The sequence below is a fragment of the Diceros bicornis genome, chromosome 38 (assembly GCF_020826845.1).
Source record: "Diceros bicornis minor isolate mBicDic1 chromosome 38, mDicBic1.mat.cur, whole genome shotgun sequence".
NCBI classification, from domain to species: Eukaryota; Metazoa; Chordata; class Mammalia; order Perissodactyla; family Rhinocerotidae; genus Diceros; species Diceros bicornis.
In genome coordinates this window covers 9,942,035-9,966,374 of record NC_080777.1, presented here as the reverse complement: position 1 = coordinate 9,966,374, position 24,340 = coordinate 9,942,035, and the positions used below count along the sequence as shown (strand labels likewise).

At 50.3% G+C, this 24,340-nt stretch overlaps 1 protein-coding gene across 1 annotated transcript in view; it reads right to left on the bottom strand.

Moving 5' to 3' along the window:
• Positions 1 to 814: 814 nt before the first annotated feature.
• CAPN8 (calpain 8) overlaps positions 815 to 24,340 on the bottom strand; it is a 65,097-nt gene continuing 41,571 nt past the window's right edge. The window contains exons 11-21 of the mRNA XM_058533643.1: positions 20,634 to 20,645; positions 17,625 to 17,836; positions 16,136 to 16,172; positions 12,003 to 12,071; positions 9,259 to 9,316; positions 7,676 to 7,740; positions 4,737 to 4,805; positions 4,232 to 4,310; positions 3,728 to 3,844; positions 2,763 to 2,821; positions 815 to 1,771 (exon numbers count right to left, since the gene is read on the bottom strand). Coding sequence (XP_058389626.1) covers positions 1,748 to 1,771; positions 2,763 to 2,821; positions 3,728 to 3,844; positions 4,232 to 4,310; positions 4,737 to 4,805; positions 7,676 to 7,740; positions 9,259 to 9,316; positions 12,003 to 12,071; positions 16,136 to 16,172; positions 17,625 to 17,836; positions 20,634 to 20,645 — 801 coding nt within the window. The 3' untranslated portion in view covers positions 815 to 1,747. The remainder of the gene's footprint in view (positions 1,772 to 2,762; positions 2,822 to 3,727; positions 3,845 to 4,231; positions 4,311 to 4,736; positions 4,806 to 7,675; positions 7,741 to 9,258; positions 9,317 to 12,002; positions 12,072 to 16,135; positions 16,173 to 17,624; positions 17,837 to 20,633; positions 20,646 to 24,340) is intronic.

Genomic DNA, 24,340 nt, shown 5'->3' with positions numbered 1-24,340 from the left:
CTGTTGCAAGTTGATTATAACACAGCACTTGAAATTTAGGCAGCCATGCTATATTTGAAAAGTAAGGGAGAATTGGTTTGTAGCACTTTATTTTTCAAGGATGGGGTGGAGACTTGTATCTGGTCGATGAGCGTCGGACTGACACCAGCTGGGCCCATATGGGCGGCTGGGTGGTCTCTCCAGGTGGCTTGAGGGTGGCTGGATGTACACCTGTTGAGTCCTGCTGATGGGAGCTCCCTCATACATCCAACTGGACAAGGAAAGACCCCTTTTCTTCTGGGACCCACAGGCTGCCCAAAAAAATATTCCTCCTTCTCCACCATCAAATGGACTGAACTCTCCCTGCAGTGGTGCCATCAGAGCTCCCCCCGAGGGGTGAGTCCCAGAGCTTTACCTCCCCTTCAATTAAGGGCCTGCCCCCTCTACCCTGCTGGGCCTTGGCAGAATCGAAGGCAGCATTAAAGTTGACCAGTGTGTTGCCATACTTATGAGTTGTTCTCCTATAAGGACCGTTCACCCAGCTCTACTTCTAGAACAGGGTAGAGCTCTACCCTAGAGCTACAGGGTAGCTCTACTTCTGGAAGTCGAAAGTTAATCTTTAATCAGACTAATACAGAGGCCCAGGGGTGTATGTGTGTCTTCTCTCCGGTAGTTCTGGTGTGGACTGAATGTTTGTGTCCCCGCCAAATCATATGTTGAAACCCTACCGCCGCCCCATGTGAAGGTGTTTGGAGGTCTTTAGGGTTAGGTGAGGTCATCAGCGTGGAGCCCTCATGATGGGATTAGTGCCCTTGTAAGAGTCACAAGAGAGCTCGCTTCCTCTCTCTGCTCTCCATAAGAGGACACATCGAGGAGTCTGCGACCTGAAAGAGGGTCTCACCAGAACCCGACCCTGCTGGCACCCTGATCTTGGACTTCCAGCCTCCAGAACTGTGAGAAATCAATGTCTCTTGTTTATAAGCCACCCAGTCTATGGCGTTTGTTATAGCAGCTCAAACTGACTAGGACATCCATCCTCCTTTATACCTCATTTCCAAAATCCATGTGTAAGGACCCACTCTGTCCCCATCTACCCATTAGGACGCTAGGCTGTGGCATCTATTTTCTTACCAACAACAAAGATCCCTGTGCACAGCTGTGAGCAAAACTGACCAGAAGTGCATGTCCCCTCTAGCTATTTGCCAGATAAGAATTCGGCTCCACAAGAATTTACTTCTAGACTCAAAGATGCTGACATGTGCAGTACGGCAACCTCTCCAGTCTGCAAAGTGAGGAAGAGAGGCCTGTTCTCCCGCAGCCCATCCCTGCAGCCTTCCTCGGGAGGGCTGAAGGGGGCCCCAGAGGCAGCTTGATCTGCAGCCTCTCCTCCAAGAAACTCACCCACATTTTCCATCTTTCCTCAGCTTTGGGCCATGTCATTTCCCAAGAGCATCTTCTTCCTTAAAACATGAAAAGCCCAGGGTGCTCCCTCATTGCATATCACTAGAGAAAGGCAGAAACCATTTGGGCCACATCTTTAATTGATTTCTGTCCCTTTCATTTATGTGCAATGCTGCTGAAAGAGACCCAGGGCTCCCCAGACTGCTCCAGGGGGACAGGCCAGGATCTCAGGGAACAATGACAGACAAGGAAGATATGAATAACCAATGAATGCCATTCAAGGATAAATGTTCACAAAACTGTAAAGACGGGGAGAAAAGAGGCAGGCATGCTGGCAGGGAGCATCACTGAGGTCCAAAACCCTGGGTCAGACCAACACACAGCACAGCCACTGCAAAAGAAGGACACCAGTGAGCTCACTGCTCCTCCGGGAGCTCGAGGCACTTTGCCAGAGACTTCTCCTGCCTCTCGTGGGTGTGAGCTTGTTCTAGCTCTGTCCTCCAGTAAGTGCCTCGCTCAATAAGAGGAAGCCCTTAACCAAGTCACTAACCCCTAAGCCAGACCACTATAGATATGTGACTTAGGAAAAGCTTAGACCCAAGAGGAATTTCCAAAAATAGGTGTGTGTATATACACACACTCAATTTCAAGTTCAACACTATTGTCCAGGTGTCTGAAGGCATCCACAGATATGCTTCTATGAAAGGCTTCCCTAGGAGGCTCAATGACATTCACATGTTAGAGACAAAAAGAAAGTGGCTGTGTCCAGACAACTTGGCAGGGCCAGGAATAACCCGGTCCTCTAGTTCTGATGCCTCAGAAGCAGGTGGAGAGCAATGCCTCCCTCCCGGCCTGGACCCTAGGGACATCCCCCACCCGCGTCCCCACAGGCCAGCAAAGGCCTCAGCTGTATGGGGCTGTGGCCCCCCACAGGGGCAGCGCTGTGGTGTTGTCTGACATTATGCGGTAGAACACCCATTTACTTTGCATCCTCATTCTACCTTGTTGCAATTTAATTTTTTGTTTCTGATGTCTTTCCACCTGTCAATCTAAGACATCTGGTCCTAGAAGTCAGACACTTTAAATTGTACCCACCACCCACAATTCCATCCCAATTAATAAGAGCTTGTATCCTTGAAACGATTTGAAATGTAGCTGTAGCTCTAACTTTAAAATGTTAATAATAATAATAAATAAATAAAAATGTTTTAAAAAAGTGCAGGACAATCCCATTCCTCCCCACAATACCTGTCATAGAGCATGTGTTGTATGCTCATGGAAATAAGACAGGTCAATATGATTAAACACCACTCAGCCCCGGTACCATCCAAGAATTCCAAAGTACCATCAGCAAGCAGTTCCTCAAAACTCAAGCCATTTACCTCAGCCAGAGAGAGCTGGACAGTGCCACTCTGGTCCTTGTCCAGAAGCCTGAACAGTTCTAGAACGCCAGAGAAGGAATGAAATTAGATAGGGATGTTGCTGGACTTTGGAATAATCAGAGAGCTGCCTCTGTCCACCCATCCCCACAGGGTACCCTTCCCCTTCCCCTGCACCATGCCCCCATCCGCTACCTAGCTGTGGGGACCCTGAAAATCTCCCTCTAGATCCAGTGCCCGGGGCGAGGTTCTTTGGCAGCAGACTTCCCCCTGCCCAAACGGACAAACTTCTACTTGTGAGCAGAGATGGTCTTTTGTCATCTCCATCCTCAGAAGCTCTAGAAACTTGCAATTCTTTTAACAGGAGTGGAGGTGGTGGGGGTTGTGGAACAGATGGTAGTTGCTCCATTTATGGGGCGTCCAGTCCCTTAGCTTCATCTCTGGCTGGCTGACCTTTTCCCGTTAGAACTGACCCCTCCCACCCCCCAGGGGAAAGAAAACGCTCTCCCTTAATAGGACGTCTCAGCATGAGCCCCAGACCCCAGGGGGCAGGAGAACCTATTGCCTTCCAGAGGTGGACCCCTATCCCCTCCCTGGGAGGTGACACATGCTCTCAACATGATCCCCACGGAGGCATGGCTGTGAATTGACAGTAAAAGCCATTTGAGGACCGTTACTGGGTCTCATTCACTTTGGCCTAGTGACTGCACAACCATCTGCATGGCAGCTTTTTAAGTCTCCAAGAAAAGGCAGCCTCTGACCTTGGTGTGGCCAGCTTGGACGTCCTCAGGACCTTCAGCTTTCATTTCCCCTTCCCCAAGGGTGCCACACTGACAGAGTCCTGTCCGTGGTTTCTTTGACTCCCTGGCCACCCAAAGGCACTGTCGGTCCTGCCTCCTGGCCCGGCCCCCTGCCACTCCCTGCACCTCAGGAGAAATGAGAAGGGGTTGAAGGGGAGAGCGACTCACTGAAGAGGGTCTCCAGGCGGATCATACAAGCAACGAAGCCGTCGAAGTCGATGCCGAGTTTGCTGCATGCATACCGCAGGGCGATGGTCTGCTGCACCTGATTGTTGAGGGTGAAACCTGCGGGCAGAGGGGACCTGGGTCACAGGGGGGTGGAGGGCTCGGCACTGTCACCAGTGGAACTCAGGGGCTGACAGTGCAGGGGCCGGGCCTGACTCTGCCCCCTCCAAGGGATGCCAGAAGGGTCTGGTCATCCAATCGGTCTCCTTTTAGATAATTCTCATCAGGACTAGCCTCCTCCCTGCTCCTAAGTCATGCCTGCAGCTCCAACACTAACTCAGCTGCACATCACATTCCTGGAGGGAAAAGGTGCTCAACAAATCTTTGTTGTTACACTGATTTCCAACACAAGATAACTACCACTGATGATCATTATTCTCATAAGAATAACTGTTTAAAATGGGCACATCTGAGTCCCAAGACCTTGTCTTCAAGATGTGTCCTCACCTGCTTTCTTGAGGGCTGTCCTCATCTCATGGGCATCGATGGTCCCCAGGTGCTTATCATCAGTTTCCCGATAAATCTCCTAAAGCAGGAGAGAAATTCCAGGTAGAAAACAGTCATTTGTGGCCCCTGCTAGAACCCATCTGCCTCCACCCCATCACTTTCTCAGAAGGTCAGGGATGCCCTCAAGAAGGAACCTCACTGACTCCTCCCAAGAAGTTCTAGAACAAAGATAAGAGCTTGGGCTGAGGGCCAGTGTTGGCCCCCTTGCCCTCTGAACATTAGGGCTTCTGGTGAAAGATTGGCATGAACATCTCTCATTGCCTTCTTAGTCCTTCCTGAACAATGTGTCCAGGCTTTGTGCTGGTTTTGACCATGATTAAGGATCCGGTCAGACTAGAGCATGAAATAGTCTAGGAATGAGTGTCAGGGAGGGTGAGGGGCTAGAAACAGAACAGAGAAGAGGGACCAGAGCCCAGAGGAAGCCCAAGAGGGAGAGATGAGTTACCAGATACTTCTGAATCTTCAACCAGAGCATCTTGAATTCCACTGGTCCCAAGGTGCCTGTCCCATTGTTCCAGGCATGTTAAAGGCCAACACGATCAAGCCAAAATTCTACATGCCTTATGGATTTCTTTCTCTTGTGACCTCGCCCAATGAGAGTCCTAAGGCCTCAGTGAACATCCATGCCTACAGTAAGCGGGCTCCTGGGGGTCATGGTGGGAAGAGTTGGTGGGAAACAAATTCAAATAAAGATGAAAGAGTCAAACACTCACGAAGGCCCTTCTTTGAGGTCAGGCGCAGAGCTAGGAACAAAGGGCAAGTCATGAGCCTAAAGCCCTCCTCGAAATATCATTAATTGGCATCTAACACCCTAGACATCCTGGGTTTTTGAGAGAGTTAGGCTATATGATCTGTAAATTGTCTTCCAGGTTTAAATTTCTGTGATTGATAATCAAAATGAGTAGTTGTTTAGAATGTCAAAATGTTATCAGAAAAATCATCGGAACACAGGATTGGGATTCTCAGCCATAACAGTCTGCGTGGGTTTGTCAGCGTGCCTCAAAGGGAGGTCCAAACTTCCCGACACTGATTCCCAGGACACAGGGACGCAGGAGCACAGCTGACCCAGAGACCACTACTTAACCAACACAGGCAGAGGGTTTTGTGGAATTCTCTGTGTCCAGCTTACATTACTCTACAAATGTTTACTAAGCAATGGGCTGCACAATAGGATTTGGTTTTGAACTGTCTCTACCCTCACCAAGTTAAGTCTCTCTGAAACTCTACTCTTTTCTCGGCAATCACAAGTAATCAATAAACACCAGTGTGTCACAGCACGGACATTAAAATTCTGAAACAGACCATCAGTCCCACCTCCTGCAACTAGCCAAACGAAAAGTCGTGTTCACACCCAAGAGCGTAAACCTCACCCGTTGAGAAAGTCTGTGCTCTTATGTCTATGATCCAGGCTGAGTGTTGAAGGCACCAGAGCCTTCAAACCCTCCCTAATAATTCAACCCACATATCTCACAATAGTGGTCTGCAAAGGGACCTAATGCTCTGGGTTTAGGCACTTTGTATATTCTCATTTCATCCTCACAACAGCCATAGGAGCTATGCATTGTTATTCCATTTTCCAGGAGAAGAAACTGAGGTTCAGATCATTTAGTAAGTTCTCCAAATTTACATGCGATAATAAGTGGGGGAGCCAGAACTTGGCCTTCCCTCTGTTCCAAAGCCTTTGTCCCAGAACACCAGTGGTTCTCAACTCCAGACGGAACTGCCTGCAGAGACCCAGGCCTGGTTCCAGACCTACTGAATCAGCATTTCCAGGAGTAAGACTCAGGCAACTGTATTTTTAAAACTCCATGGACGATGAAGTACCGATACATGCCATAGTCCTTAAAATATCCTGCTAAATGAAAGAATCCAGTCTCAAAGGACCACAGGTTATATGATTCCATTTAGATGAAATCTCCAGAATAGGCAAACTAGAGAGACAGAAAATGTTTGTAGGGCAGGGGGTTTGGGGGAGTTGAGTGGCAAAGGGGAGTGAGTGCTAATATGGGTACAGAGTTTCTTTTTCGAGGTGATGAAAATGCTCTAAAATGGGTGGTGATCTTTGCACAACTCTGTGAGTATAGTAAACAGGTACATTGTATGGTATGTGAATTATATCTCAATAGGGTCGTTATTTTTACAAGTCTCCATGCGTGGGCCTGCTGCATACCCTGGTTCAGAGCCACTGCCCGTACCATCCAAACTGGAACAGACTCTCCTGAAGAACAAGAGTCACAGTGCTCTTGGAGCCAAGAGAGATGCAAATACCACTGGGAACAATGATAGGGTGACTACAAGGCCACTCTCAAATCTAAATTGAATCTACAGGCAAATTTGAGAAGAACAATCCAGAAATCAAGGAACTATTTGCAGCAAAGTGACAGTTCTCTGTGCCTGTGAATTAAATTGTTAATCACGCAGACCTCACAGAAGGACACTGGGCCGAAGGGCCCCAGCACCTGAAGCTCTGAGACCACAAGTACAGCAGCATCCCTCCACCGCTGGTACCCCCGGCGGAGCTCAGCACACGTGCGCTGGCTATCCAGGACCCCTCTGCGTGACCACCGTGCCAAAAAAAGGCATTCCTCCCGCCCCAGAGGTCAGCAGATCGCACCACGGATGAGGCGCTAAGAACTGAGGAGAACCCTCCAAGGCTCCAAGATATAAAGAAATCGTCTTCTCCATCAGCACCATGGAGAGGGTAACATGGACCCAGGCGAGGCGAAGACTGAAGGAAGTGATGCCCCACCGCTCTCCCTCTGTGCCTTCATGTAAGCTGTTCCTTCCACTCGAAATGCCCTAACCCTCTCCAGGCCTCCCGAAAACTCTTTCGCATTCTTCAATATAGAGCGAGAGTTAAATTGGGTCAGAGACAACAAATAGGTTTATGTCTCGTGTGATAATTCTAAACTCTTGGTAGTGGCTGTCGGAGGGTTGTGTCAAGACTCGGAGACAAAGACCAGACAGGGATGGGGAGGGAATGGGGGGGAGGGTAGAAGCAGGGAGGGGGTGGGGGAGAGGCAGGGGTGGGAGGAGAGGGAGGGGGGTGGGCATGGAGCCTAGACAGAGGAATGTTGTGAGTGGACGGGGGGCACAAATGCCACATATTTGCTGTCTCTGAATTAAAAGATTTTTAAACAAGTCCCTTAAACACTGTGCACCTCAGTTTCTTCACCTGTAAAACGGAGATAATCTCAAGCTTATTGCGAAGCAAAAATGAGAAGACATATTTATCTTTAAAACTCAAGCGGGACCCCTGACACGTGCTCACTAAATGCCACTTTCCCTCCCTGTTTCCACCCCTCCCTCCCTTCTCACTGGGAAAGGCTGAGGAGTCGTTAAAAATAGGAAAAAAGTCAAAATAATGTGACATTTAAAGGATACATCCATCAGGCTGATCATCTCCCTGCAAGTGTTGATGTCGAATCCGTCAAATTTTATGTCCGTTCCTAAACATTTAAACAGCAAAGGGGGTAGGACTCAGGATCATTTGAAGACAGGGGAAATAATCTCCGTGGTCGGAGGCCACCAGAGCCACCAGCCAGAGTGCGGAGCCAAAGGCGGTCTCCACACAAAGGGGAGGGTACGGTGGCAGGCTCCTCGGCAGAGGCCCCTGAGTCCCCTCGCACCCTAGGAGGTGGTACGGGAGGGCACCGGCATTGGGGTTCAGTGTCTGAACCTCACCTTTGCTACTCACAAGTCACGGGACTTCAGCAAACTAATCTCTCTGAGCTTTGCTTTCCTCTTCCAGCAAGGGGGAATAAGAACAATAATAACATCTGCCCCAAAGACGGATTGGGGATAAAATGAGATAACGTAAGTGACATTCTTAGCACAGTGCTTGGTATATGGTAAGTTCTTAATAAAACAGCTGACTTTTTATTGGCGAGGTATTGTTCTAAGCACTGGACTTCTACGTAGATATTATCATTATCCCCATTTTATGGATAAAGAAACTGAGGCCCAGAGAGGTTAATTTGCTCAAGATCACACGACCAGTAGGGGGCAGAGCTGGATTTAGATGCAGGCCTCCTGGCTCCATAGCCTGCACTGTTAATTACAACACACAGCCTCTCAAAGAGCAGCTGTTATCCATAGCTCCTGCCTTCGCTGAGAAAGAGCCGAGAGAAGTGGCGAGGGCTGCAGGGTGTTTGGCTCCTTCCTGCCTTGGCTCGCAGGTGTGGGCAAGGTGAGCTGGAGGCCAGGGACGGCTGCAGCTCCAGGGAGATGCCTGTGATGTAGTGAGAAGAGCTGGAGCAGAGGGTGGGAGGGCCATGAGAGCCAGGGCCTGGGCTCTGAGCCCTGGGGAGCCGTCTCCGGGAGGGCCCACACTCAGCCTCGCCCATGTCTGCATTCTCACACCCTGTCCTGCTGCAGTGGGTGAACATGCCCATCACTCAACCAGCTGGAAGACTTCACCTGGTCATCCCGGGGCCCAACAAGACTGGCTCCGTGCCAGCTCCCGTGGGGCTGGGGTTCAGACGGAGGAGCAAGCCTTCCCTTCTGGGTGCAGTTTGACCCTCTGACAGCCCCCAGGGCTCGCTAAAGACTGCAGATGGGGAACTGAGCGTGGTCTAGGACAGTCAGAACCATCCCTCCACCTCCCTCCCCAGGGATGCGCTTCAGAGCAAGAGCTTCCCTCTGCAGCTTTCCACGGCATCAACGTTATTAATTTCGTGGGAAAACTTCACTTAAGCCGCTCAGCCCAGCTTCCTTCCTCCCAGGACTCAAGACTCCTGCCCCCAGGGTCCCAGCATAGGCAACCCCAGCACCCCCTCCCCTCCAGCCTCTCCTCCTGCTGGACACTCTCTCAGCCTGGAATCAGGGGAATCAGGAGTCAGAGGCCAAAGGCCCCTGTTCTCCATCTGCGGTGCTCCTGGCCCATGCCTGCCCCCACCCTCACCCCTAACCTAGCATCTCTCTTAGGCTCCCACGGACTTTCTGAAAAGCCACAAAGAAGAACTTACGTTTGGAAAACACCTCATTCAGAACCGTCTTGAGTTCATTGGCACTGATCTCAGAATCCTAGAGAGAGGAACCCAGATGCAAGTCGTGTCAGACCCTGACAAGCATTTCAAGACATTAATGTAGAGTCAGACACCAGGTCCACCAACTCTGTGATTTGAAAAGGCTGTGACATCTTTAAAAACTCCAGTTCTCAGCTTCTCTGGGGTCCGCCACAGCCTGGTGGGAAGAGTGCATTAATGGGCTGAGCACAGTACACCCGTAGCAGAAGGCTGCCACACCAGGGGCTTGCTGCCTTTCTTCAGCTTGGAGAACAAAGTGTGGCGAGTAGCAATAATGGCAGCTAGCCTTGATGGGCCACACACCCGACATGGAATGTCCTCCAATCCTCCAAACAACTCTCCACCCATTTTAGAGTTGAGGAAGCTGTGGTTTTGTAAACTGTTCAACACCATATACATACACGATGTAATTTGTCATTCCCATGTCATATAATTGCTTGGGGTTCATGCTACCAAGTGACAGAGTTGGGATTTGAAACCTAAGACAGTCTTACCCCAAAGGGCCCACTTTTCCCACTGCGCCTATGGGAGCTGCTATTTCACACCCAGTTTATTCGATTCCGACGCCTGGTGACCCCATGTCTGGAGAGTGGAACCCTGCCTGCTCTTTTTGGACCATCTCTCCCCTTCCGCACTATATCCGACAATGCTCTGCTGCTATTCATAGGGTTTTCACAGCCAGTTTTTTCATATAGTAGCCCATCTCAAACTGGGAGCAGAGGTTGAGGGGAAAAGGATTTCCCATGTGCATTTGGGATAAACACTGAGCCAGAAGATGATTTGTCCCTTAACTCGCAGCTAGAGGACAGACCTCAGGCAGGGTGACGAATGAGGCACAGAGAAGGGGCACTGGACTGAGATCTGGGTGCCAATCATGACTCCACCCCTTACTCACCGTGTGACCTTAGCCAAGTCACCTCCCCTTGAGCAGTGTGGTTTTATCATTTGTACCCAGGGCGATCCCACCGCCCCGATCCTCCACCAGCCAGGCCGAGGCTGTACTACTGGAAACGAGCGAGATAGTTGCACAGAGCAGCGTCTCCTGTGAGGGCAGCCAGCCTCATTCTGGCACAGAATAGTCAGTCCCAATAATAAGACCTGGGGACCCTCAGAAAAGCCTCTGGGCCAAGAATATCGCCCCCATCAGCCTGCCAGGAAAGAAATGGGATGTGGAGATGTTCAGACCTTGGCCTGTCCCTCACGATGCCTTGTGCCCCAGCCAGCTCCTTAACCTCTCTGTGCCCGACCTCTCACCAGCAGAGCAGGGAGAGTGACCGATATTGCCCCTCACAGCAGGAGAGAAAAGTAAGATAAGGTAGTGAAGAACTATACAAATATAAGCGTTTACTTTTTTTATCAGTCTTGATGTTCTTAATAAAATATGGCCCCTTGGCAGCTAAGGCAACAAGGTTTTGTTAGTAAAAATACTGGTCTGAGCATCCATCTAAAATATATATTGACTCATTTTTGCAAAGGTTTCATTAACTGCTATGCAAAGAAACTATGTTCCTAGATTTTCTTTTCTGCACAGGATTCTGATGTATTTTCTTCTCTTCCATCCTTAAGTCCAAGAAGCAGCTCTGAGCTTCGCTGGGGCCTAGAGAGCATTATTTTTCTCCTTCTGTTATGGACTGAATGTTTGGGCCCCCAAAATTCATATGTTGAAACCTAACCTGCAATGTGATGGTATTAGACGGCAGGGCCTTTGGAAGGTGATTAGGTGACGAGGGGGGAGCCCTCAGGAATGGGATTAGTGCCGTTATAAAAGGGACCCCAGAAAGCTCGCCCACCCTCTTGCCACCAGGTGAGGACACAGCAAGAAGTCAGCAGTCTGCAACTTAGAAGAGGGTCCTCACCAGAACCCGACCATGCCAGCACCCCGATCTCCAACTTCCAGACTCCAGAACTTTGAGAAATAAATGCTGTGGTTTATAAGCCACCCAGACTGTGGTTCTTGGTTACAGCAGCTCAAGGTGACTGACACCTTCCAAGGCCCTGTGACACACCTTATTATCCTTCAAAGAGCAGCACATTCATTGTATTTATGGGCCAGTTGTGACATCTGGAGTCCTGAGTCTGCTCTGACCTATGGCCCCACAGAACTGAAACCACAATAAACCCAAGTCAGCGGGAGGGGGAGAGAAGGAGCAGTGGGCACAAGGGGCTTCTTTTTCTGGCTCCATGGGCCCAAGTGGTGCTGGCACCGGGGCCAAGCTTGAATTCCACAGGCCAGACGCTGGTGGTCTCCCTGAGGGCAGGTGAGGCGGCCAGACACACAGCACCAACCCCAGGCCAGGTTAACTGAGCCATCTTCCACTGTGCTGGGCGATTCCTCCCCCTCTGAAGGATATTGACTTAGGGAAGTTTTGCCTCCCCACATTTTTAGGCAGGGCCCTGATCTGACAGGGCCAGTTTACAAACAGAAAGGCTTCTGGCAGGCCCTGGAGATTCAGATTTTCTATTTTCTCAAGAGTCAGTCAAGGCAGCAAGAAAAGTGCCCTGAGGACCATGGTTACTCTCCCCAGCAGTGCAGACAGCAGGAGGTGGCAACAGACAGAAGCTGGGGGACCCTGAGGCCTCACCGTCTTTACTCACAGAGACTCAGGGAAATAAAGACTAAAGGACCAGAGCATTCTTGAACACTCTCCTGCCCGTCTGGAAGCTCGTATCTGCCCTCCACTCACCTTCTCTGCAAGCTTCTCAAACAGGCTCTTGAACTGGCCATCGTCTCGATCCACCTCGCTGGGATGTGGCTAAAAGACAGGACAATTGCAAAGTAAGGTGGGAATCACTGCGGAGAATGAAAGGTGAAGGTTTAAAATTCCTTCGATCATTCATTATATCTATTGCGCCCCTATCATGCGCCAGGCATTGGCTAGGTGGGGGCAGGTGGTGGTAAACAGGAGGGAGCCAAGGTCCTGGCCCCGAGGAGCTCACGGTAGCAAGGATGCGGGGCAGGGTCTAAGGGCTTCCCCTCTGAGTGATATGGGGAAGTGATCCCCACCGACCCTGAATTTCTGGTTTCAACCCTGAATCACTTCCAGAGACCAGCAGAAACAGTGACAACAGAGAATCTCAGTCTGGGTCTGTGGGCTCCTAAGGGATTCACCGATGACCTTCAGTGGGTCTATGAACTCCAGATATTGCCTGAAAATTTCGAGTAGTGTTGATAGGTGTTTTCTTAGCTTTCACCAGATTCTGAAATTGCATAGATTAAAAAGTAGTTAAGGGGCCGGCCCGGTGGCGCAAGCGGTTAAGTGCGCGCGCTCCGCTGCGGCGGCCCGGGGTTCGCTGGTTCGGATCCCGGGCGCGCACCGACGCACTGCTTGGTAAGCCATGCTGTGGCGGCGTCCCATATAAAGTGGAGGAAGATAGGCACAGATGTTAGCCCAGGGCCGTCTTCTTCAGCAAAAAAAAAGAGGAGAATTGGCGGATGTTAGCTCAGGGCTGATCTCCTCACAAAAAAAAAAAAAAAAAAAAATTTCGAAAAAAAAAAAAAAAAAAAAAGTAGTTAAGATCACAGCCTAGCGGAAACACCAAAGTAGGAGCCAGAAGACCAGAATGCAAATACCACATCGGCCATTTACTGGATTCCATCTCAGGGCTCTGAACATCCACTTCCTCAACTCTAATATTAAATTAACTAGGCCTGCTACATGGGGTCATGTTGAGAATCAAATGAGTGCTGATGCGTGTCAAAGTCCTTTAAAAATTACAAATCATTATATGAATGACTCTGTCCAGAGACCTTCTGATATGACAATGGGCTCTTTCCAAAATAGAATGACTTCCCAGTGTCACCACCAGACAAAATGGGAAAAGTCACAAGCTTCCCAGATGTCTCAAAGAGTTCCAGAAAGCCAGGTCAATTTCCTCCAAAACTATCACTCAGAAAGTCCGAAAGACCCAATATGGCCTTATGTACTAATGAGAGTAATAACTGTAGTAACAGTGCTTACCTCTGCTGAGTACTTACTACCTGTCAGGTACTCTACATAGATTATTTTGTTTAATACTCATGACCACTCTATGAGGTCAGTCTCATTGCTGTCTACATTTCACAGATGGACAAACTGAGCCTTAAAAGTGTTACGTAACAGACCACAATCACACAGCTAGTAAATGGTGGAGCCAGGATTCAAACCAGCACTTCTAGTTTTTGAAGCCCACGCACTTCTCCACCACCCACCGGTATGACACCCAGAGTAGATACCCTCAGCATCCTTCTACAACCCAACCTCTCCAGGGCTCTGTCCCCTCATCTATTATCCCCTAACATGGTGACGTTAATGCCTGTCATACTGTTTACACAATATGATGAGCAAATCCAACAATACCTCTAAACTTTTTAGAAGAAAAAATGATAAACACTTCTCATCACACATATCTGATTCTAAAGTGGTTTTGCAGAATAAAAACATTACATTGTTCATGTGCTACAATATACTATACACCAAAATCTAATGGGAGATCCATAAATTCTGGACATGGAGTAATACCGTATTATTCTGGGGAAAAAAGTATGAAATTGCACACCAAAAAAACCCAATAAATGGATCTGGGCACATACTGGTACATGGCAGGCACTTTACCATGGGGGTACCATTGCACACAAGGGAATTTGTGGCTACCCAGGAAGAAGAAAGATGCATTTATACAACGGTGTATAGGGCACTTCACAGCTTGCTCGTTCATTCAAAAACAGATTTGCTGGATGCCCAGCACACGTTGGGAACTGTTCTGTATCTGTGTCTGAGATGCACTGGTGAATGAGACATGGTCCTTGCACTCAAGGAACTTACTGTAGTGGAATTATCTGTTGTCCTGAGAGAATACGTGTGAAAATGCTTTGTAAATGGTAAGGCAGCGTGGCAGAAGCAAGGAACTATTTTACTGTTATTATATTATGTGTTGACAACATCTTTACAACCCTGCTCAAAGTGAACACATCTAAATTCCAGGAGTGTGTTTGCCCAACCCATATTTTTTCCCTCCCCCAGTCCAAGCAGGCAGTCAGGCCCTTTGAACGTCTGACTGTCCATGAGTTGGAGGTTTCTGGAGGGAGGAAAATAGAAGTTCTTGAAGGCAACAGCTCTTCTTGTCTCCTATAAAGTCCTGAGTCCTCTGAAGACGTTATCTGGCGTGTGTGTGTGTGTGTGTGTGTGTGTGTGTGTGTGTGTTGGGTGAGTTGTGCCCTCCAGAGAAAAGGCCGAGTTTACCTGAGACCAAGATGTTGGAAGTCCAGGGCCCTGGGATACCACATGGCTCCCTGTATGGCTCCACAGCCTTGCTCTGGGAACCTCAGAAGGGAAGGCTGGACCCTAGGCCTGGGAGCTCCTCATTCACCAAAGATTCCAGGCCCCAGACTTAACGCAGAAGCCCAAGAGCTGCCCTGGCACAGAACCTGTGACCTGAGACGGTGGGCATCTCAAGGGAGACCAGGGTGGACTCATGGCCAGATGAGATTTCCTGTTGTTTTGGTGCTTCAGAAAATCCCAGACTGTGGGAGATGCTGGGGAGCCCCCACAATGACCAAGATTGAACTCCCACCAACCTGGTACAATGTGGACTTAGAGTCAATTTTAACTCAATTTAGTGGAAACCAAAAGAAAATTGAATAGTGGGCCCAGATGCATACCCTCTACACTGGCACACTGGCCTTTCTAACACATCTGCATGATAGTAAGAGATGCCACTGTGACAGGTAAGTCCTCTGGGGGCAGCGAGATCACCAAGATCCACAAGCACAGGAAGGGCCTCTGGTGCCTGATACCTCAGCTGACTCGAGGGGGGCCCCTATTGACCACTGGCTTGACCACTGTGCACCCAGCTCAGTTCAGGGACTAGCTGGAAGGAGGAAGAACAGACAGTGGGGGCACGCATTTCCTAAGAAACTCATGACATAACCCCCCAGGGCAAGATGGATCTGTATTTGGCAGCGTCTCATGCCTCTGCAGAAATACGAGCTTACAAATTTGTTATATGCCAAATAATAGAACGTCTGCCCCATCTCCCATTCAGCCAAAGACAAACTCAGCAGCTGTGGGGTGTTCTGTGTGGCTTCTGCAGAGACACCCCAATCCGTTTGGATGGATGGAATGGAGTGGTGAAAGCTGGTCCTGTGCCCCCGTGAAGATAGCCCTGCCCCACCCCTGGCGAGTGCCCACAGGCCATAGACACAGTGTGGCCCCCAGAGAGTACCCTCATGGAGCAGCCACACTCTCAACATGCTGCCTCCACGCACATCATCTGAGGAAGAGGACAGCAGATTGAGGACACAAAGGAGGGGTTAAGGGAGAGAGGAAGGTAAATCCACACTTCAAATTCCTCCAAAGTCTACTCTGAACTCACCTCCTCCATGGAGCCCTCCCAGACTAGGTGCTCACTCTAGCACCCACAGACTACACACGCACGGGTTTAGATCCATTCCTGGCATGAGCTTATGAGCTTTTTCATACCATTATTCATCCTCTAAAAGACTAGAGGTCTATCTAAGAGCAGGAGACTGGATCTCTTTCTCCCATCGCCTTCTCTATCCTGCACAAGAACACAGGGAGTGCTGTATGTGAGGGTCCAGCTGACCAGATAGGGGGACGATAAGACTCCCCCTAGCGGGTAGGGATGTGTTACAAAGCCTGGGTCCCAGTGCTGCTTCTATCTCATCTTCATCAGGAAGAGCCAGGGCCTGGAAAAGTTGTGGTCCTGATGAATAAAAAGTTCTCATCCTTAATATATAAAGAACTCATAAATCAATAAGAAACCTCGAATGACTGCTATGCAACAGTGCCAGAGCTTGGCATACTAAAAGATTGCATACCTCACGTGGGTTTCCAGCTACCACATCCCCCATTTCCCTGAAACACAAAGAAAGAAATAAACCAAATATGAGTAAGTAAAAAGTATAGCTCATGGCTAGGGTCTTTTAGGAAGTTCTTGACCTTTCTGAGGGATTGGTTTCCTACCCAGACCTTCAGTTCCTACCAGCACCAAAGTATATAAACTGAATCTTCTACCAGGATCCTTTCCCTTCTCCTCCGCAATGCCCACCCCACCCTGAGTTTTTCACCAGAGACGAGAGCTGCCATATTCAGTTTGCTCTTCATGAAGTCTAGAATGTTCACCCTGGTGGATCACTCTTCTGGAGAATTCTCTCCCCACCTTGCCTCAGTTACCACTCTTCTCCTCCCCTGAGAACCCAGCTATGTGAATCTCTGTTGAAACAGCCTCTGGGGAATGAGTCAGCAAGCCATAGCCTTTGTGTGCGTGTATACATGTACTGGTATGTGGTGTATTGTGTGTGTGTGTGTATGGTGTATATGGTATGTGTGGTGTGTATGTGGTATATGCATACTGAGTGTGTTCTGTGTGTTCTGTGTGTGTATGTGCGGTGACTGTGTGTGTGGCAAGTGTGTGTACTGTGTGGTGTGGGTGTGTATGTGGTGTGTATGTGTATGGCATATAGGTATGTGTGGTATTTGTTTGTGTCTGTATCTACTATGTGTCGTGTGTGTATGTGTGGTGTTTGTGTGTGTGTGGGGGGTGTATGTGGTGTATATGTGTGCAGTATGTGTGTGTGCATGTGGTGTGTGTTTGTGGTATGTATTGTGGCATGTGTGTGTGTGTGTGTGGTATGTGTTTGTGGTGTATATGTGTGGCTTTTGTGTGTGTTTGTGTGGTATGTGTTTGTGGTATGGATGTGTGGTGTTTGTGTGTGTGTGGACTGTGTGGTGTGTGTGTATGTGTTGTAAATGTGTACGGTATGTGTATGTACGATGTATGTGTGTGTGGTATGTGTTTGTGGTATGTACTGTGGCGTTTGTGTGGTAGTTTGTGTGCGTGTGTGGTGTGGTGTGTGTTTGTGTTTGCATGTGGGGTGTGTGCGGTGTGTGTGGTGTGGTGTATGTATGTGTGGTGTATGTATGTGTGGTATTTGTATTTGTGGGGTGTGTGTGTGTGTGTGTCTTAGGGGAGGAGGTGGTGCCCTCATCTCATCTGGACCCTACTCTCTGGACCTCACAGGTCTAGCCACACTGGGAGGAGAACCCTCCAACCAGGCTGTCACTGGTGTCCCTTCTCTCCAGCCTTGACCTTTTTTCAAAAAAAAAAAAAAACTCCCCCAGTGTCCTGTAGACCAAAGTGGAGGGGGCAGGAGGGGACACCCAGTGAAGGACCCTGGAACCTGTGGTGTTTCACAAGTTTCTTCTGGGAAGCATCAGCTGGGACCGGGGTGGGTCACACACAGGGACGGGGCCCCAGCCCTGCCACTCAGACCCCCCACCACCTCCATGGAGGGAAAGGACACGCACAGGGCCTTGGCCTTCTTCTCCGAGAACACCCTCAGGCAGAAGTCGCCGTCCTTGAAGGGCTCGAAGGTGGACGGCACCACCAGGTACTGCCCCGGGGGCAGCCGGACACGGCTGGAGACCTCCCGCAGGTTGACATAGGTGCTGGAGCGGGCCGAGGGCTGGTGGCCCATGAAGAAGTCCCGGCCCAGGTGCACGTCCGTGTGACTCTCCAGCTGCACAAAGCAACATCGGGTCATTTCTTCTGAAATCCTGGCAGATGGGGCCATGGAGTTTGGTTTTATCGTGCTGATTGAGGAAGTGTTGATTTTTAACACTGGGCTAAGGATCAGGAGGCCTTGGATTCTTCGTGAACGCACCATGTGTCAATCATCGACTGTATTTAGAGCACCTTCTGGGTGCCAGGCCCTGTTTGTGGCAATGACCTTGACTATGCGACCTTGGCCAGACTCCTTGTCCTCTTCTGGATTAAATGAAGAGCTGAATAGCAGGGTCTCTGGGTGTGCTCAGCTTCTCTCTGGATATTTGTCCTCATGAAACCCCCGCTCATTGAATCCAACAGACTCTTATTCTGGGGCTGTACCCGGGCGTGTGGCATTGAAAGCCCCAGTACAGGCCTGTGGCTGGAGAAGTGAGCTTAAACCCTGGTCCTCATCAAAAGCAGCCAGAAGGGCTGCTTACCTTGGCCTCTCAGGGAAAATTGCTCTGCAAGGTGACCAGGGCCGTCAGGCTGGGGGCCAAGGAGCCAGACAGAGGGGGTGACGGCAGCCAGGCCTCCCTCAGGGCCGGGGCTCTCCTCGGAGAGGAGAAGATGCTTCCCATTGCCCACCTGTTTGTAGGAGGGCGAGGGAGGTTGTGAGCGTGTGACATGGGCTAATTAGTGCCTGCAGAGTGCTTTGAAAACATGGGTGCCAACGTTATTATTGCTGTAATTAAGCCTCCGTAGCACTGTATCTTTATCACCAATCTTAATCAGAATGCCTGTGATAGAGGACAGGCACTGACAAGCTGTAAGGGCTGTGACTTCTGTGTGACCTGGAGCCAGAATGCCCACCCCAGAGTGGACAGCATCCATTCACAGTCACCAGACCCTCTTTGGATCACAGGTCTGCTAAGCACGGGAGGCAGGCAGGGCCACCTGCCCCCACTGCCCTGATCAGGACTCCACAGGGATTCCCCAGCCAGCTCCGGCTGACCTGGCTACCAGGACAGCCACAGCCCTTGGGATTCCCCCTGAAAATGTTTATCCTCTGGGCAGGAGGATGCTAGGGCATGGCCAGCAAGGCCATGGTCGAGGTCTAAGTGCTAGGGGGCTAAGTGTCATTCTTGCCCTCCCTGATGACAGCACGCAGAAGAGGCAGAGCCAGAGGGAGAAAGGACTCCGGAGTTGAGGTGGGGAAGCAGACTCTAATTTGGGTTGGGCTGGGAAAGGGGCAAACTGAGTTCTAGCAAGAACCCCGTGAGGGACAGATAGAGAAGACCTGTTTGGGAGGCCAGGGTGGGAACTGGAGGACACCGAGGCAAGAGCTGGGTCCCTTCTGTCCCACCGGGGACTCCAAACAGGCATGTGCCACCAGCCCCTGGCCCTCACCTCTGCCCTTGGATGGCCCAGCTAGGAGTGACAGGATGGGGGTCAATCAGGTTTAACTGAGGCTGGCTCTCAAAGTGAGGGCCCAGGATCAGCAGGAGCATCCCTGGGGAACTTGTTAGAAAAGCTGATTCTCAGGCCCCACTCCAGACCTACAGAATCGGAAGCTCTAGGGGTGGGGCCCAGCCATCGGTGCTTCAACAAGCCCCGCAGGGGATTCTGAGGCAGTGGTTTGAGAACCGTTGATTGGAGACCCACCGGCACTTGCAGAGCACAGAATCCACAGTGACACGTTGAGGGCACTGGGAGGTGTGTTAGGGGAAGCTCCACTGTGCATACGACCTCTCTCCTATAAACGGGGCATTTCTGATGGGAACCACCATCGACCAGACTTAACGTAGGTTTGGATGTAATTATTTCCTAGTAGTGAAGAGGTGTGTGCTCTAAATCACCCGTACTCCCTTGTCTGTTACCTCCATAATGGACAATATGTATTCGTGAGCCAACAGGCAGGTAGAATCGTAGTCTGCAGCCTTGAAACAAGACATGGGCTGGAGCCTGTGAACTTGGCGTCACTGGCACATGCTACATAGCTGGCCGAGCCTGGGAACCCAGGAAAGAGGGGGTAAGACTGCAACAGAGCAAATACACCGCTCCATAATTAGTGCAACTCACCCCAGCCGGGGGAGCCCCAGACAGAACAGGGGTTCTTAACCTCGGCTGCACATTGGAATCACTCCACAGTTATAATTGTTCTGGGGTGCAGCCTGGGCACGGATATTTTTAAAAGCTCTCCAGGTGTCTCCAGCGTGCAGACAAGGAGAGGCTCACTAGGCCAGAACAAATGGGGCCTTACTTTGCACTGGCTGCCACCGAGGATGTACTCTTAAGCAAGCCATGCCAGTACCCTCCCCAGGAGTGCTGCCTGAGGCTTCTCCTTCAACTGGTAGAGGCAGATGGGCTAGCTGGGTGAGGCCTTGGATAGCAGCAGGAAACCCCAGATGTGAGTATGACAATGATGATACGTCTCTCTAATCCACTTGTAAATCCCTGAGGAGGCGCAGGAAAAGCCAGGAGCCGAGAAGATAGAGTTGGTGCTTCCTTTTCTTATTAGAGATCAGGGCATTTATTTCTGTTGGCTAGATAAATAGGAGCTAAGGTGCACTATAATCATCTTATTCTGATCAGACCACCAGGCACACAGAGGGCAAAGGTCACCACTGTCCCCTTCCACAGGGGCCTGGCAGGTGGGACCCAGGATTGTCCTTACCAACTCTCAGAGTTACCAGCTCACCACATGATGGGGGAGTCTGTGGGAGAACAGGCTTCCATTACAGGAAGTAGGTGCTGCTGCATGCCCATCTGTGAAGGCGGCAAAGCTATTTCTTACCAAAGGAAGGACATCTCTGTCTGCACTCACATACCTCTTTGGGGACCTACAGGACAGAAGAAAAGAACAGGTCACCTGAGTGCCGAAGTCCTTCCCTTGTGCCTTTGCGTCCCTCCCCACATCTTGCAGACAGATTGCAATCCTGGGCCCCTGGGGAGGAAGTTGTGCTAAAGCGAGAGACTAGTCATCATTTCTAAAACTGGAAAGTCATTGATGAATTTCAAGGCCGTCTGTAGACTACCGAGCCCTAGATATCTGAATGGAAAAAAATGTTCCACTTCTTTACTTTGCTTTCTAGTTATATCATCCACCAGGATCCCAAATTCTTCAGGAGTAATAACTGTGGGGTTTAAGTGAGAGCTAGCATCTTACAGACCTACACACCTGGCCTCCAGATCAAGGGCTTACCCAGAATGGGCTTCTCACCCAACTTGAGCCATAATCCATCCTGCCCTTGGCTACAGTGATTGGTCCTGGCACAGGCACACGACCCAAGCTGAGTCTATCAGAGACTTCTCTGAGATTTTTGAATTGCAACTAAGGAAGGGGCCCCTTCTTTTGTCCTTTGATATTAGGGATACTGTGAAGAAAGCTGGACCAGGAGAATGGCGTTGACAGCAGAGAGGAGATGTGGACAGGAAGGGTCTTGTTAGCATGCAAGTCCCCTGTCCCAAGCAGCCCTCCCGTCCCTTGGTTTGGTTACATGATCTGGTCAACTCTCTTTTCACTAGTCTAGGTAGAGGTAGGCTCTATTGTTTGTGACTGAGAATGCTGGCTTGCACAGGAGATCTGCCCTCAGCTGCACAGTGGGAGCCCTCCCACGTCCAGGGGAGAGAGGGGTGTTCAAATGCCCTAGGGTCCTTTCCCCGCTTTGCCCCTGCCATGCAGGCTCTGGACCAGAACAGGAAGGGCATTGTTCATGGCTTGGGTCCGTGGGCAACTGCCTGCAACCCCAGAAACAAAAAGTAGGAAAATGTGGATCAGCTGGCATCCTCACTCCGGTGCCCCCATCTATAATTGGCAGCAGAGGTAGAAAAGTTCAGGGTCACTGTCACTCCTCTAATTTTGAGTTTAAAACCAAAACCACTCATGCAGTGGCCCTGGGTGTCTGGGAGAGCAGAGGTCCTCACGGCATCTTCCTCTGCTCCTGCCTAAAAGCCTTCACCCCCCTCAGCAGGGACTCTCCAAACCTCCCTGCTGCTTTCCATTCAGCACGCCCACCGCTGCTGGCAATGTGCTCTGAATCCACCCAGCCCAGAGTCAGCGGGCGGGAACCCAGCCAGCCCGCGGGGCCTCTGCGTGCACAAATCCGGAGCAGGAGGCAGGGAGCAGGCCTTAGCCCTTGCCCACTGATGGATGGAAAGGGACTGTCACCTTTGAAATGCAGGATCCTGAATGCAAACGACAGGCCTGCCTGGCATGAGCCTGTTGTCACTGCAGGAAGGTAACAGGGGAGAGAGACGAGGCCCGACAAGCCTGGCTCCTTAGCCTTTGCGGTTTCTGGCTGCTTCTCAATCAGTGTCAGGTTTTCAACCTCAAACTAGACTCCAGTATACAGACATTTAAAGCTAGAGGGGGCAGATACAGGGGTCAGAGAACGGTACCCCCTACAACCCCTACAGCCCCCTACAACCCAGGTACTCCCTACAATCCCAGGTACCCCTACAACCCCAGGTACCCCCTACAACCCTAGGTACTCCTACAACCCCGGGTACCCCCTACAACCCCGGATACTCCCTACAACCCCAGGTACTCCTACAACCCCAGGTACCTCCTACAACACCAGGTACCCCCTACAACCCCAGGTACTCCCTATAACCCCAGGTACTCTCTACAAGCCCAGGTACCCCCTATAACCCCAGGTACCCCCTACAACCCCAGGTACTCCCTACAAACCCAGGTACTCCCTACAACCCCAGGTACTCCCTATCACCCCAGGTGCTCCCTACAACCCCAGGTACGCCCCACAACCCCAGGTACTCCCTATAACCCCAGGTACTCCCTACAACCCCAAGAACTCCCTACAACCCCAGGTACCCCCTACAACCCCAGGTACCCCCTATAACCCCAGGTACTCCTACAACCTCAGATACTCCCTATAACCCCAGGTATGCCCTATAACCCCAGGTACTCCCTACAACCCCAGGTACCCCCTACAACCCCAGGTACTCCTTACAACCCCAGGTACCCCCTACAACCCCAGGTACCCCCTATGACCCCAGGTACGCCTACAACCCCAGGTACTCCCTATAACCCCAAGTACCCCCTACAACCCCAGGTACTCCTTACAACCCCAAGTACTCCTTACAACCCCAGGTACCCTTACAACCCCAGGTACGCCTACAACCCCAGGTACTCCCTATAACCCTATATCCCCCTCAACCTAACTTTAAAACTGCTTGTTTTCTCAGATGTCATGCTCTAAATTATACGCCTCTGGTCACAAGAAGGCTCATGGATCACACACATGGGGCTATTTTATAAGAAGCTGTAATGTGATGTCTGAAAAATTGACATGCTGTATATATTATTTATGAGAGCAAATGCCATGCCAAACAAGCTATTTCAGTGTGTTGGCTCACGCCCCTTTGAAAGAATGCTTTGCTGCTCTGGTTATACAAAGCAGGGCTGGCGGATGAAGAACCGGCAGCCACAGTCCCTGAGGAGCCCACCCTGCAGCCATACCCGCCTACTACCCTCTCTCCAAAACCATCACTTCCTTTCCAGCTGTCAGGAAGCACATAGTGCCCGCTCTGGCTGGAATGTTCTTCTTTCTCTACCTTTGAAACCCAGCTCATCTTTTGAAGCCTTGATCAAAAGTCTTGTACGTGGTGAAGCTGTCCCTCTCTGAAGAGCCCTCAGCCCCCTATGTTGGTCCCCCATCATAGCGGATCTGCCCTGCCCGGCAGTTAGAGCGTTCGTCTGACTTCCCCTCTAGACTGTCAGCACCTGGAGGGCAGTAACTGCGTGCTTTACCTCCGCGTCTCAACTTCCCGCACAGCACCCAGCACCGAGTAGATGTTCCCTAACGCGCGTTGAATGGACACGCATACAGTAAGTGCCTCCTCGGATATTTATCCTTATATGCAAAGAATCTGGTTTGCTGCTATTTACATTCTAGGTGCAGATGGAAGGGCTAAGCTGGAGTAGAATTGGAGCTCATTTATTTGAAATTTTTTTCTCCTGCCACCAAGCAGCAATTATTTTCCAATTCCCATGCTTCCCACATAAAATACACACACATACACACACTCTCAACTCTAAGGCCCTAGGTTCCAAAATAGGAGAAAGAAAGAGGCTGGAGGGGTATGAACTGGACAATGGCACTTTCCTTACTGGTTTCTTATTACAATACTTCTTTTTCATGCAGTAATTTATACTGAGGTGTTGGGCCTCCAGCCAGCTCTTGGTCATCCTGATTAGCATTGTATTTTTCCCCAAGAAATTCAGTTTTAACAAAACTGTAAAAAAACAACCACACGAATCCCTCCGGAATTTGTTACAAGGAGTCTTTGCCTGTATGAAAAAGTGGATGCCAATTTGTTCCCGGCTAGGCTCGTCAAGACCTGAAGGTCTTGCTCTTACATATCTGTGAAGCTGTGAAATCCATAGAGGGGAGGTTACCAGCACAAATTGGCATGTTGAGCCAGGCAGTGCCGCCTGACCAGAGCCAGCTGTGGTCCCCAATTCAGAGACATCAGAACTTAAAATGGCCTTGTGGCTTCTCTCACCCCAGCCCAG